General features: G+C 39.0%; 1 protein-coding gene across 1 annotated transcript; it reads right to left on the bottom strand.

Moving 5' to 3' along the window:
* Positions 1-3,972: 3,972 nt before the first annotated feature.
* LOC148084042 (podocan-like protein 1) lies at positions 3,973-6,423 on the bottom strand. The gene is made up of 2 exons (XM_087786062.1): positions 5,408-6,423; positions 3,973-5,065 (listed from the first exon to the last, which is right to left on the bottom strand). Exons 1-2 carry the CDS (start codon positions 6,421-6,423, stop codon positions 3,973-3,975), a joined length of 2,109 nt encoding a protein of 702 aa, XP_087642188.1.
* Positions 6,424-15,586: the final 9,163 nt, after the last annotated feature.

Genomic DNA, 15,586 nt, shown 5'->3' with positions numbered 1-15,586 from the left:
CTGGCGGAGACAGTCAAACCTGGGCATTAGGTTTTAAAATGCTATAAAAGCTGGTTTTGGTCTTATTTGGTGAACACCTGATGGCTGGAGGGTCCCCGATAGATTAACCTTTGACCTGAGAGGTAAACATCTGAGTTTTATTGAGCTGTTAATTTAAGAAGGAAATTTAAACGACATTGCATATCTTTGGAAACACAGAAATACAAAAACTAAACATTTGTGAAGTTAGAGAAAACAGTGAATAATAGCATTAATAGTTTTTCTTCTGAAATCCTCCCAGACAATCAAAAACCTTCACATTACACTCGACACATAGGAAAGACAGAAATATATTTCCCTCCCACCAATCCTGTGTCATTAATCTTAACCACTTTTACATATTTTTTCTGCCATAAAACGTCCTCAATTCTATATTAGAAATGATTTGTTTGGTATTAAATTGATATTAAACAGTTTGACCTCAGAGTGATTGCAGCTAGCACTGTTATTGACCAGCTAAGATAGAAAATTGACAATTTTGGTTAAAAAAAAAACAACTGAAAAAACGGTTCCTTATCTCTTATATGCTTCAAGGTGGTATGGTTTACCAATCGGGCCTATCCAACTCCCAAAAAAGGGCAAAAAAATTAAAACAAACTATATAGTAGCTTGCCAGATTGAGACCTTGGCTCCTGCAAGAATGTATTTGATTTCATCTGTCATTTCTGTCACGACACGTGGTACATGCCTAAATCTTGATTCATATATAAGAAACAGTGACTATAAACGCTCTGTTTATAGTCATTGTTTCATGAACGTGGGTTTAACGTGAAACAGAAATAATCATGATAATGAATATCAGAGGGAGAGCTTAGATAAATCAAAATGTTATTCATTATCACTCATCCGGTGTCTATTTTTACGCCCGACATTTCTGCCTACAGCTTCAAAAAGAAACAGACCATTCTAGAAATAATCCCAACTCTTAGTTGATACGAGGTTGAGAAGAAAATTAGTAAAAAATTAAATGTTTGGGTGAACAATCACTTTAACATGTTCATGGGTTTAGTTTTCTACTGGAGCTTTAATTGTGCAACAGCGTTCTAAGAAGCTTGAACATTTCAAAAATAATGATTACAACTCAAATACAGAGATATTTGGGCTTATTTGGAGTTTCTATGTCCATTTGAATAGTTTTGGACGAACCATATTAGAGCTAAATGTGAAAAGAAGCCCAAATATGTTTGTTTTCTTAATTAAAAATCACACCCACAGAGTTTTAACTCCAGCATATGTTCACGGAGGTGGTATTCGGGCTCTCAAGGCCCCCTTGTGGAGCCGCTGAATATGAGCGATGCCACATGTGTGTAGGCAGCGACGGCGGACTAGCCTAACTGGGACACCCTTATTAAAAAGTGTGTGTTGAACGGCTGACTCCGCTTAAAAGGTCTACACATGTTTCCAGCGCGACCTTGACGAAGGCGCTCTCTCGCACATGTGTCTTCTCAGCAAGAAGGTTTTTCGACGCTTGTGTGTCGAGGTCCCTCTGGCTCCCATGGTTCCTCTCCCTGTCCCCTCCTCCCTTTCCTTTCCTTCCCTCAGCCCTTCTTCTCAAGCGCCACCTCCCTCTTTCGCATGCAACAGCACTTTTCTCTGGATCTGTTGCGGACGTGTTAACCCCTCGCAGGGACCGCGAAATCCGAGTCCGGAGGAGAGCGAGGTCACCGTGGTCAACTTATAACTTCAGGCGGAGAAGTTCAGATGAAGCTGCAGGTTCTGGAGCTGCTGTGCAGAAGACACGTCCATGATGAAGAGGATGTGGACATCAAGAGTGACTGGGTGTCTTTTGATCCTGCAGCTGGATGATTTTGGTTTAATATCCTGCTGTCTCCGTCCTGTTCCTCCCTCTCTTACCTCAGCAGAATTCCAAAATGAACCTCCATGTATGAGGAGACGACACTGAGAGAGACACCTCTGAACCTTCTCCTGCTAATCTCCTGCTGGGATCAGCTTAATGATCTCAAGACATAAATACACCATCTGCTAAAGTGCTTAGGTGAGAATTCAGGTTGTGTCAACAACCCAATAAAGGAGGTGTTTGACTGCAAAAGGGAGAACAGTATCAACCAAAAAAGAAGGAGGGATGCTCTTCTGTGTTCTGATATGGGGTCAGGGTCCGACTGGACCGTCGGGAGGTGCTGGTGAGACTCCTGCCCCTGCACAAGGTTTTCCTTTTGGACACTAAACCAACAGAGCCTGGTTCCATCTCCTCCATCCCTCCTCCCTTCTTCTTCTTCTCCCCTCCTCCTCCACCCTTTGCTCATCCCACTCTCAGGTTGCCACGTTGCCTGAGATATTAGAGGCAGAAATGTGATCTCTCTTATCTGCCATCAGGTGCACGTCGTGGAGACACACAATTTCTCAAACTTTCTGACACGTTTCGTGATGGATGTGTGTTTAAGAAAGGGCTCCATGTCAACCGCGATCCTTAAATATTATTTTTCACCGCAAGATAAACTTCCAGAAGCGTCGCAATTGCTATAATTTGTGTGTCTGGAATCCAACTTTTTTTTTTTGTTTGCCATCTAGCAGAAGAGATTCAAGACGTTGTCGTCATACATTACTGCCACCTAGAGGACAGTTTATTTTTGCAAAAGCCCCTTTTTCTTCTAACTACATTAAAAAAAACTTTTTTGTTGTTTCTTTTTTACCTAAACTTGTTAAATTTACAAACAATTACCTGATATCGTATGAAGCTATTTTGGAGTGTGCGTGGTTCAGACAATATATAGGTGTTATTAAAAAAATAATAATAAGACTATTATAGGGGTTTATAATGACCACTGTATTACGGGAGCGAAGAAACAATGCCACATACGAGACGATGTTTATTAAACTATAATATATTTTACCTAATGTTTCTGCTCATGCACGAAGTTGAGATTTCCTTTAAGATTGACAGGTTGTTTAGCGCCCTCTTCTGGTACAAATGGAACATTGACAGTGATTTAAAATCGACTTGTGAACTAATATTGACGAACAAGCAAAGAAATAGTTCATTCATTCATTCATTGTCTACAAATTATCCCTTACTGGGGTCGCGGGAAGACTGGAGCCTATCCCAGTATCATAGGGCGAGAGGCAGGGGACACCCTGGTCGAGTGATGCCAGTCTGTCGTAGGGCAGACATAGACAGACAACCATTCACACACACACTCATACCTATAGACAATTTCCCAAAGTTATCAATCAACCTCTATATGTTTTTGGACTGTGGGAGGAAACCGGAGTGCCAGGAGTAAACCCGCGCAACACGGGAGAACATACAAACAATACTAATAATTATAATTAGCACTGAAAAAAAAGTTGTGGTTTTTTCCAAGTAAATGCAACATTTTCTTTTGGCTATCCTTTGAGATAAACAAGAAAACAAAACAAACAATGTTTACGTTTGTCTTTTTTTAATGACATAAAATATGTATTCAACCACAAAATACTAAATTTATCCTTAAATATATACTTTTATTTTTCAAAACCCCTACTGGAAGAAAAAAAAAGAATATTGTTGTTTTCATAACACAAATGTTATACATCTGGTATAAGTACTTGTATAAGAAGCTTCAAATATTGGCAGAAAATAAAAAATATTTCAACAAAAGCCTACAAAAAAACGACACTATTTTACATGTACATAGAATATATACATAATAAATAAGGAATCATCAATTCAGTTCTGAAGACTGGCAGGTTAATGAGGCCACATGATACAGTATCAGCCGTTTGATGGTGTGTTATGATACAGTGTCTTCATTTTAAAAGGCCACTAGATGGCAGTGGCGGCTTTATCATCTTTGGCTGTTTCTAGAAACATGGCATCATTTACAAACTGAGAGCGCCATCTAGTGGCCTTATAAATTGAAGACACTATCATGATACACCATCAGCTGTTTGGTGAGGCCTCATCAACCCATCACTAGTTCTGAGTGGTCACCTTTAGTAGAAGCGAACAATCTGTGGTCCCCTCAAGCACCTGAACGCCCTGGAGTCCAACTTCCCCATATCAATAAGGTTATGTTCAAGCTGTACTTGTATCAGCCCACTTAGGCTGACGTCCCCCCAACAAAAAGCATCCTGGGAGATGGACTGGATCTTATTGTGGGTGAGCATGACCCACTGCAGACCATGAGGAAGTTGTCTAGGCACCTGATTTAGGGCGTTGCAGCACAGGTCTAACTGATGCAGGGCAGATAAAGTCTTGAACGCGCCCGGCACCACTTTTGCGATTTTGTTCCTTGACAGACTTAAATGTTCCAAATTCTTCATGTTGTTGAATGCCTTCTTGTTGATGGACCCGATCAGATTTCCTTCGAGATTTAAGGTTTTCAGGGAGAGTGGAAGATGTCTAGGAACTTGCTTCAACAGGTTCCCTTCTAAGTTCAAGCTCTCCAAATGAGTGGTGTTGATCAGGGCGTCTCTTGGAAGACCTTTGTTGGTCAGCCTGTTTGAACTCAGATCTAACAACACCAACTGTGATATTCCATTGAAGGCGCCACCCTGGAACTCTTTGATGTGGTTCCCTCTGAGGTACAGCTCCTTGACAGAGAGCGGCAAACCCAGAGGGACTGAAGTCAATTGGTTGTGGTCCAGGTTCAGTGTCCGCAACTGCCGCAGAGGACTTAAAACCGACTTCGGTAGGGATCCTGAGCCACTTCCCAGACTGTTGTTGCTGAGACCCAAGACCAGGAGCCCAGGACAGCTTGTCCAGGTTGCTTCTGACATCACCCTCAACTGGTTCTGTTCCAGACGCAACTCTTCTAGAGAGATCGGAAGATCCGCCGGGACGCTCAGCAACTGGTTCCTATCCAAGTAGAGGCGTTTAAGAGCCGGAATACCTTCGAAAGCGCCTTCAATCGACCCGTCGCTCAGTCGGTTGTTGCTAAGAACCAGGAATTCCAGGGAAGCGTATTCTTTCAGTAAGTCCAACTGGATACTGTCGATGTGGTTGTTCATCAGGAGGATGTAGCGGGAGTTGAAAGGGATACCGTACGGAACCTTGTCCACTTGTTTGTCCGAGCACTGGACCACCCTGAAATAAAACATCACACATTAATTTATGGACATTGTTGTACAATTGAGGTGGGGAACTATAGGGGTGTGTTGGATCAAGGACACAAAGAAAAGAAACACAGTTGGATCAGTTACAGAAGCTCAGGTTCTAATTGGGAAATGGATCAGAGAGAATATAAAAAAACAAACGCAGAGTAAGACAACAACATACAGTCATGAGGGCGACTAGGGAAGACGCACTGAGCGACCTCAAATTCCCAAAGAAATAGAGTAAATCTTTACCAACTTTGTGGGATCTGTTCTACATTAGACAGATCTTAGAGAATATGTTAGGAAAGCAACATTCATCTGGATGTCTTACCTTCCATAGCAGGTACAATCAGGGGGACAGTAGTCGTCCTTGAAATAAGGGAATGCTCGTGTTGTGGTTTCTTCAAATTGTTGGATTTTATTTCTTATCTCATGTCTGCTTCCCTTAGTCTTGATCGACCCCCCGCCTACTTTCACGGAGGGTTTTTTGGGACCTGATATGGTGCCATTTTCAGGGGAGGCAGTCGTTGTTGGATCTTTTTCTGGGATGCTGGGATTGCTGTTTGGGGAAACTGATGACTCCTCAATATTATGACTTGTTTGATGTGCGGTTTTAGACATCCGAGTGTTTTTTTCTATTTCCTGGAGATGACTCGGCGTCCGTGTCAGATCTTCCTCAACAGATTGCTTTGGACTGTAGAACAGCTCTGGAAGCAGATCTTCGATAAGCGAGCGCTTCGGGTCAGCAGATGCAGCGTCAGTACTTTCTGACGAAACCAAGCGATGAATAGTTTGGATCGAACTAGTTGGGGAGGTGATTGACTCCTGAGGAAGGGGCGTGACAGGGGACGGTGACGTTACCCCCGGTTGTGTCTCCAGCTGTGCAGTAAATGTGCTTAACGCTCTATTCAAGGTCTTCCATTGTCCTTCCTGCATCTCTCGCCCACTTGTTAAATCCTGCAGGTGAAGTCCAGCCACCAGTTTACTCTCCCGTTCCTCCTGGAATATAATCTGCTGCAGTGCATCGACACCTTTTCTTTCCGTGTTTGAATCAATTTTCTTTTTGGCTTCCGTCGGTCGGGTTTTTATCTCAATCCCACGTTTTCCTTTCCACTCGCTGTGAACCTCTAAGCTTTCTTCTGGTGTCAAACCATCCTCTTCCATCTCCTTCCTGACAGTCCGTCTTATAGGTGCTGTCCTCAGATCCTGTCCATTATTTCTCTGGGCTTCCTGAGACATCTTGATCTCGGTGTGGTCTAAGGTTCTGCTCTTGGTATCGGCAGCAGTCGGAGAGTCCATCAACTCGTCTCCTCTCAACCCAGTGCTCTGCACGCCGGCGATATCCATCACTGTCGATCCTGAAGGATCCAAATGACAAACGTATTGACCGACATCCATCACAAGTACTTGCAAAGTAGTTCAAGAATCCTGTTAGAAGACTCTTTAAATAGTTACCACAACTGTGTTTATGACCCATTATTTGTTCTCCCGGGAACAGATGGAGTCTTTGTGTATAATTACCTCTGCTAAGGAGCTAAAGCGTGTTGGCAAAATAACATGAAATGTATTTGAAAAGCATTTTCAGCACTCATTGATAGATTTAAAAATATAATGGATCCACAAATGATGGTGAGAGCCATTCTTGCTCTTATATATACAGAGTTATTTCTGGAACACTATTGTGTTCACTATAGTGCCCGTTTTTAGAAATTACACTTCAAATGCTAAAAAAGAAATTGAATTATATTGATAAAATAAATGCCAGGCAACATTATTTAGGGAAAAATAACAACAAAGATACATAAAAGAGTGAATTGGCAGAGATGTGCACTGATTTGAGACATTTAGTCCGATCTCTTAAAAACCTTAATGAACCTAACACGGATCCATGCAGGATCTAAGGCTACAAGTGATCAAGTCTGGATTCAAAAGAAAATCCACTACCAATAAAAATCTGTTTTATATTTAGCTTGAAACAGCCAATGAAACTTAAGTGACATGATGTTGACTTTTTAAACAGTTTTAAGTAGTAAGTAAGTAATTTATATTTATAGAGTGCTTTTCCAGACCAGGGTCACAAAGCGCTTAAACAATCAAAACAATACTCTTAATATATACTTAAAAGGTCAAGATAATACTGAGAACAACACAGTAGTTCCAGAAAATCAAGGAAAAGCCTGCAGGAGTCAGTAGATTATCAAACGCAAAGAGAGAGGAAGATCATTCCAAAGCTTAGGAGCAACAGCCTGGAAGGATTTCTCTCCTTTAATTTAGTTGAATAAAAGAGAGCGATTGTTAGATGATAACAGAAAAAGGGGATTTTGCTGATTTTGTGGGAAAAAGCTTAGGTAAAATAATCAAAAACTTTGAATACAGAACTTTTTTGGGGGGGGGCAGCGATGTCACAAAACATCAACACAGAGTGTAACATGAATTCTTCCTCAAAAGTGACGTCAAGACTAAGTAAAAGATAATTGTGCTCCTTTTGTACAAATATAAAAGCACTCGGAATTAAAAAGAAAAGTACTCACGTGGCTGAAAAACATATGAATACGCAGGTACAGTGAGAAAGAGGAGGAGAAGTGTTGAAGCTGCCATTTCTGTCCAGAAAAAAAAAAGAGGATAAATATTTCAAAATAAATTATTTTATCTGTGACGTTATGATGAACAATTTCATATTTAAAAATATTCATTTATATATTTGGACATGTTGAAATTTCTTTAAAAATGTGTTTTCATTTGTTTTATTTCTTTACATTTTCTTTTTTTTTTAACCAGTACATAAGGTTCAAATGAACTTCCTGAGGCCGATCCAATGATCTGCATTCTAAAAACAAATGTACATTAAACCTGTAATAAAAGCAGAACTTATTAATCATATTTATACAATTTGTGATTTACATTATTGAGAAGTTAAATACGTTTTATATAAATCCCTGAAGTCAACTTACCTGATGTGTGACTTCTCCGAGGTCCCAGTGGAGCTTCTGAATTTATCAGGTTATCAAGCTGACCCCGACCGTCAGAGCCGAATCAGTGTGACTGAGCAGAACAGTCCAGAAGGAATGACCTTTGAACCGCGCGGCTCGCGACGGTCCAATGATCCGCCTCCTGGACTCTTCACACACTCATCAAGAGAGACTTGGACGTTTGAAGTGCCGGAGGATTCTCACGACGTGACGTTTGAGAGAGCTGAGGAAGGAAAAGGGGCAAGATTGGGTGGAGGAGGTCAAAGGTGACTCTGGGTTTTAGAGAAGTCGCTGGTTGTTGTGGTTGAGTTTATTAGCATCTCTGGGGTTATGGGTATGACTGACGGGTAGCCCCATTTGGCCTTTGACCTTTATGCCAATATTCCAACCGAGCTGTGGACAATTCTGGCAAAGAAAAATACCCTGAATAAAACATTTTATTCGTGAAGAGATCAAGTATAATTTTATCAAGCAAACTTCTCACCAAGAAAGATGTCGAAAGAACTTAATAACAAGTTTTAAAAAAGAAAGACAAAAAAAACAATTTATTTGTTCTTATTGCTCATTCATGTCTGTATATATCATGTAAGTTTCATTTAAGAAAATGAAATGATTATTATTGACAACCAAGCTATTTCTTCTTATTTCTTCTGGCAACACCTGCAAACTTTTTGTCAAAAATAATTCCCTCTCATTTTATCCTATTTTTTTTCGACTTGAAGGAAATTCATTTCTTCCTTTAACAAATACAAAAAAGTAAATCTACAAAAAGACTCTTTATAAGATGAAGGCCAAACCAAATCCTATATTTAATCCTGACTGATGACCAGCCGTGTGTTTTTGGGGGCTTTACACTCGTATCCCTCAACAAACAAACTGAGGCAAGACTCACATGCATCAATAGTAACACAGTATAAATCATTGACAAATTGATTTGCGCCCTTATTCTGAAAGATTTTTTTTTTTTAACCAATCCAGCTAAAAAACAAATGTGGGCGTTAGACTCAATAAAAAAATGTAAAGTATCTCGGTGAAAAGTTTTAGAGATACAAAAATTAAAAAAATTTATATATATTTTTTTTTAACTGTAATTACCGACCCAAGAATACTCGTGGCACAATTTAAACAATTCTACAGTCATGAAATCAGAACAAAGGGTTAATCTTTGTCAGTTAAAGGGAGAAAGATGAGAAGAAAATAATTAATATTGCTTGTATTTGCATTCATTTATTGTCAGGCGGAGGGTGGTGTCAGTTTCACTCATTTAAACACGGAGAAAATAAAATGAAGGCTGGTACTTCGTTTGTTTTGGGTCATATTTCCAGTTATGGAATCCCTGCCATAATATCTGAGGCGCAATTGTAAAGATGCAATACAGAAGATGACCACAAGGAAGCAGTCGAATCCTTCACATTATGACACGTCAAGTCTAAGATACTCTGGGATGTGATCCACGACCTCCATCATCATGTGTCTCTGGAGAACAACAGAGATCGTCTTTCACTCCGGGTCGTGACGGAGGATGTAACACCTGGGGTTCCAGCCATGTGTGAGCTCATGTTTGAGAAGAGGGGAAGGTGTGAAGACAATAATAGAAGATGCAGAGGAAGAATCCATTCTTGTTGGTGAAGACGATGACGTCATGTAATGGTGCCATCATTCCAGATGGACACCAGCATGAAGAGAACTCAGGGCTCGTGACTTCAGTCTGATGACTGAAACTCTGTTGCAACAACTTTTTTTCTTAGAATATTTTTACTCACACACGTGTTGTTCATCATCAACCGCACTTCCTCTAGAATTAAGAAGTGAATACTAGTTTCATAGAGATGATGTCAAAACAAAGTCAACTTTATATGATGTTAGGACTCGATGGACTAAAGTGTTTAAAGTAAACTATGACCGCTTTTTTTAAACATACTTTTAATAGAAGGTATCCTTAAATAACAGTAGTGTTATACTATGATCAACGTATTAAACTATGCTTTTAATATTGACACTGATACTTTCAAATAGTACTATGATGTATACTTTATGAAATGTACTTGAAGGACAGGATACTACTTTTTTATTTAGGAAAACTGTATTGTTGTGTTGATCCAGAAGTAAACAGTGCAAAGGATTTTGGGAGTGAGTGGCAATAAACAAACAAGACATATTGGAGTTATTGATAGATACACACATTTACTTTGAGGTATTACTCCCATTATAAATACACGCATTTATGTTCATGTTGTGCTAGAGTTCAGAGGTTCGAATAGTATGTTTGATCATTTGAATTACCTTTTTTGTACCTTAAAGATATATAGACAAAAAAAAAAGAATGAACTTTCCTTTTTTAGTGATCAAATTCTAGTGTTTGGCAATAGAATTATGTAACAATTATATCTTTGAGTGTATCTGGTTAATCTGTCTGGTAAATGTAGTGCATTTTTCCCGAAATACGTGACAGAAGTATATATCTAGTACATTGTTTGTATAGAGAATATTGTATTTTAAGTATACTTCTATCCTATCTATCCTATACTATCAAACTAGTATATTCTTAGTATACTTCAAGTACATACATCTTATTATTAAGACCTAAGTATTAGGTATCAGGAGTGTTAGAAAATATCCTCATGGCTAGATATCGCTGTATTATTTTCCTTAATACCGTTTCGATATTTTACATTTTTATTTTTTACTTTTAAATTTTCGCTTGCAAATCATACATCATGTTATACTGTTCTGTTCTTTATCATGGTTTATAGTTAAATAATGTGAGTATAAAATAAAAAAATAAATAAAAATGTTTTAATTGACATTACGTCCTGTGCACCAAAATGAACAGTTTGGCAATGACTGAGGCTGAGGATGAGAGGATACAGTCGACTCAAGCTGCTTTTAAAGCTGATGTTTAGACATATTTAGGTGTCAAAACAAATGAAATCAGTTACGTCTTCGTCAAGAGTCATGTGGTCTGTAAATTCTGCAACACCAGAGTCAGTACTTGAGAATACTACAAATATATCCTTACTACAGTTTAACAATGCACACTTAGTATACTACTTTTTGCGAAGGGTAAACATGCAGACTTGTAGCTGACACTACAACAATCCCTCTGTGTCTTCACTCTGGAATGATGTCAGTGGTGAATCAAAAAACTGTCAAGTGTGTGAGATATTTGTCATTCATTCGTCAACAAAACGCTGAGGTCAGCACAGCTACGTGGACTCGACCATCAGTGTGAGTTTGTTTTTTTTAACAGAAGCTGAAGGTTTTATGTCTTATTTTTAGTGCTTCGTCCATGTAGGTCATAATAAATGAATGTATAATCATTGACAACAACATTAATTCCATTTGTCTCAAGAATGTTTGGAGGAAAAACACTCAAGTCAATCTACAGGAAAGACAACATCAACACGACACTGGAGGCTGAAGTATGAAAACATTAATACACGGGTGAGTGACGGCAAGGGTCTGCAATAACAAGCCGCCCCTCCACCACTCAAAACTATCCCATCTGCTCTAAGCTGCCAGCGAGCGAGAGGTTAACAAGGGCAGAGGGCAAAGGTCGCAGACTGATCGATTCATTTTTTTTTTTAAAGCGTCGCCTGCACATTTGTGTGTCACTGCACCAACAATGGAAATGAATCCTTGTGTCGTTCTTCAAGGACGTGAAAAATATTTAACTGTACACATAGCACTGTTTAACAATCGCTAATTGAGTGTATTTCATGTACATTAGTTTCACAATGTATTACAACTTCAACATTCCCCAACATGTCCAACAGCTCAGCTGTGCAATGCAGAAGGAAAACACAAAAATTCCCCAAAACAACATTTGTTTCTCCATGAATGTCATATCATAATTAGCCATGTTTACTAGTGATGGTCTGATGAAGCTTCATGAAGCAGTGTCATTGTTTTCAGAGTCCACTAGATGGCGGTCTCTGCACTATTTTGCTCTGTTTTGAACAACTGTTCTAATATAACATCACATCATTTTTCAACTGAAGGCGCCACCTACTGACCTCTAAACAACATGACACTGTTTCATGAAGCTTCATCAGCACATCACTAATGTTTACCCAGTGGCAGAACAGAGTAACTGCAATATAGTAGATGCTTTGTTCGTACCACATGTACATTTGTCTACAAAATAATAAAGATTCTATGGTTGTGTTACTCTCTGGTAACTTTAAAAGGTCTCTTGTTTGTCACATGACACTCACAGGCTAGACAGTTTTGGCTTGATTTTTCAATACTAAACCCATCATTAAAGAAAATGTGGGAATGAATAATAATATTAAAATCTTACGCATCTCTGCTTTAATAAAACATCCAACATTGCGTTTAGGAAATGGTTGAATATTTACTTTGTCCGGGAAAGTACACAAATGTCTTACATTCTCCACATCCAAACCACTAAACCTCTTTGTCCCATATTTCTCCTCATGAGTTGTTCCTTTGATTTTCTGATTCCTGCTCCTTTCCTTTATTCCCATGACAGCCTGATTACCGTCTATCTCCACGAAGAATCTTGTGTTTGTGTCAGAGTTTCCTGTAAAGCCTTCAGTTGGGATGGTTCAGCACAAATCATTGAAACATTATAAATAGTAGTAATTTTTGTGTCATGTGTATTTCTCAGAATATTTAAGCAAAGAAAAAGGTAAATTATTTAAAAAAACATTTTTAACTATAAGATTTTGCAACGAGATAAATAACAGTGAACGAAAACATGGCTTTAAGTGTTTTTAATTATACTACAAACACAGTTTCACCTCACGAGGGCAGGATCGACACGAGCACAGAGGACCTCGTTTCTGCTGTATCTTCTTCTCCTTTGTCTCTTTTATCAACCAATTCAATAACAAAGGAGTTCCCAAGTTGGTGCTTGCAAGCAAATAATCTCAAATGACAGGAAGAAAGAGCTAATGTTTATCCTTTATCTGCACTCTTGACTTGCCTCTGCCAGATTCCTGGCACCAAATTAAAGTGTTGCTGTCTTCTTTTGTGGCAGGAGGATGAATCCAGGAAGAGCCGGAGAGATAAAAGTGAAAGAAGAGAGTGTTTCAGGCATTAAAATGCAGTTAAAATAAGCTAGATTTACCTTTTCTGTCTGTTCTAATGACGCTTATCTAACGTGCAGATCAGGAAGCTCCTTATAAACGTCATCGTTCAGGACACGCTGATAAAGACGAGGAAGGTTTTCTCAAGAGAGATTATGAAAAGAAATCTTCAAAAGTAATCATTGAATACCAAGAGTTTCAACCAGAAGTCACATTCATGGATACAACGACCGCAATACTTGTTTCAATACCTACTGCTTGACCTACTTTAAAAAAGCCTCACTTTTGTGATTCCTCACAGACGCTTTGATTTCTCGATCAGCGGATCATTACAGTGGCAGCTGAAGTTGGTCGTCATGGACACAGAACACAGTTTAACTTGATAACACGTAGGATAAAGTTTCAGCTCTGCCAATTGATCTGTGTGAAGCAACAAGTGTGAAGCGTGTGGGCGTAGTAATGTATAGGAGACACAGAGCTGCTATTGTTTCCAGGGAGACTCGTGGGGGCAGATGGTCTCGTAATGTTCACCAGGGTGATGTGGGTCAGCGGGTCGGGCGTGGAATTCAGTAGTACTATTGAGCAGTCGCCAAAAAAGTTTTTTTTTCTCTGATTACATACCCTCATTCAAATACATATTTAAGGTGGTAAAGTGTATGGAAGCATCTTTAGGTTTTGTTCTGGTATATCCTCAGCCATGATTGGATCTGTGGACAAGAGTTTCTACTCTTTTTCTTGATGTTAAATGTTGACAAACAGAATCAGAAAAAGTATATAAGGCTCGACTTGAATCACTAAAGCCAATTTAAGATTAATAACAAGGTAGTTATGCAGATTTAGTCAAAAATAAATGTGTATTTTCACCTTAAAACTATTTTAACAAGATGTACTACTCCTACTTTTCAGAAAACTGCCCTTCCCTTTGTCTGGAAAATACTCGTCATAATCACAGGTTATTACCTGTAATGAACCAAGGAACATTTTTTTAATAACAATCAACATGGTTTGTTGACAACTTTTCTGTCCACGTGCAGAACATTGCAACACAAAGTAAATTACACCCGTACAATTATACTTGTTAGCATGATAGCATTCGTGCTACGCCTAGTTCGAAAGGCATTTGTGACTTATCATGAGCTTCATTTGATGCTCATTTCTTACCAGTAACCGCTGACGCAATTGTTCATTTACACCACCCGCCTTCAGAAAACTCTGGTTGCTTTAGTCCGACAGGTAACCAAGCTCTGTGAAGGTACAATGTTTACAAAAAATTATATTTATCGTAGCATCTACATAAGAAATTTAATAGCACATGTGTTGAACTTAAGAGCCATGGACTCATTTTATTGGCCTGCAAAATATTTAACAACCATATTGTTGGCTATAAAACAGATTAAATTGCTTTAAAAAAAAAAACTACCCACTGCCTATAATATGTGTTTATATTGTAGCCCTGAGATATTTCCCTGTTCAGAGGCTGTTTTCTAGCGTCTAGCTAGAACAAGTGTAGATGTTGAACGTTCACCAAAAACCTCAAAATGTTACGGTTGGACATACATTGAAAGACAGGAAAAGTGTTTTTTTTTTTATGAGGTTGAGTTGGCGATCGATTTGATGATATAAATTGATGATTTATACCTCCGATGGAAATATGTTTTGACTTCCCTGTTGAAAGAGGGCGAGTTACACGAAGTTTAATCAATAGAAAGACACTTTTTTTTTTCTCTAAAGTTGTATTTCATAACTCTTGCCTTGCTGATGTTAACCCTTTTGGGAAATCAATTCCATCTATTGTGTAACAATATTAAGTCGAGTACACAACCACAGAAATGCCTCTCTATAGTTAAAGATTTAAAAAAATATATACATCTGTCTCCTCTGGATAAAAACTTAACAAAAGCTTGACAAAAGTTTCATATTTAGGTGAGTCAGACATGTGTGCCAGAGTGTGCATGTGTGTGTGTCAAATGGACAGGGGTGTGTGTGTGTGTGTGTGTGAGTGAGTGTGTGTGTCTAAAAGGCGAGGGGCCCTTGTTATTATGTCCTGCTGCTTTCAATAGAACAGCTGTGTGCGTCTGCGCTCCAAACAAGAGCCACGCTGCCTGGCAACTGCTCTGCCATTGGTCCACTTTCCACCTCCTTGGACCAATCACACCACCCACGCGAAGAGGAAGTGAATGGGGGTGAAAAAAACACAACAACCGCAGGGGGAGGACGAGAAAAAAAAAGAAAAAAAAAAGCATTGTGTGAAAGTTTTTTAAAGAACACAAGGGAAGTTAACACTCACACACATTGTCCTAGTTTCATGATAAAAAAAAAAATCCCAACGTTGGTCAAACTTTCTTTACTTCCTTTTTTTTCGGACAACTTGTTGATTCTCCTTAAAAACAGGAAGTGACACACACACCAGATGCTGCCTCAGCAAATCTACAAACCTGCATAAACACGACCCGATGGAATCCTCCAAACTTTCCACAACCCATTGTT

The sequence above is a fragment of the Callionymus lyra genome, chromosome 3 (genome assembly GCF_982586985.1).
Source record: "Callionymus lyra chromosome 3, fCalLyr1.hap1.1, whole genome shotgun sequence".
In the NCBI taxonomy this organism is placed as follows: Eukaryota; Metazoa; Chordata; class Actinopteri; order Syngnathiformes; family Callionymidae; genus Callionymus; species Callionymus lyra.
This window is presented reverse-complemented; position numbering and strand designations above follow the sequence as displayed.

What these genes read in the sequence shown, in the direction of transcription:
- LOC148084042 (XM_087786062.1), bottom strand. Translation starts at nt 6,423, where the DNA reads ATGGATATCGCCGGCGTGCAGAGCACTGGGTTGAGAGGAGACGAGTTG. An exon ending in GATTGTACCTGCTATGGAAG is followed by an intron (nt 5,066 to 5,407) that starts GTAAGACATCCA and finishes GTTTTATTTCAG; the next exon opens with GGTGGTCCAGTGCTCGGACA.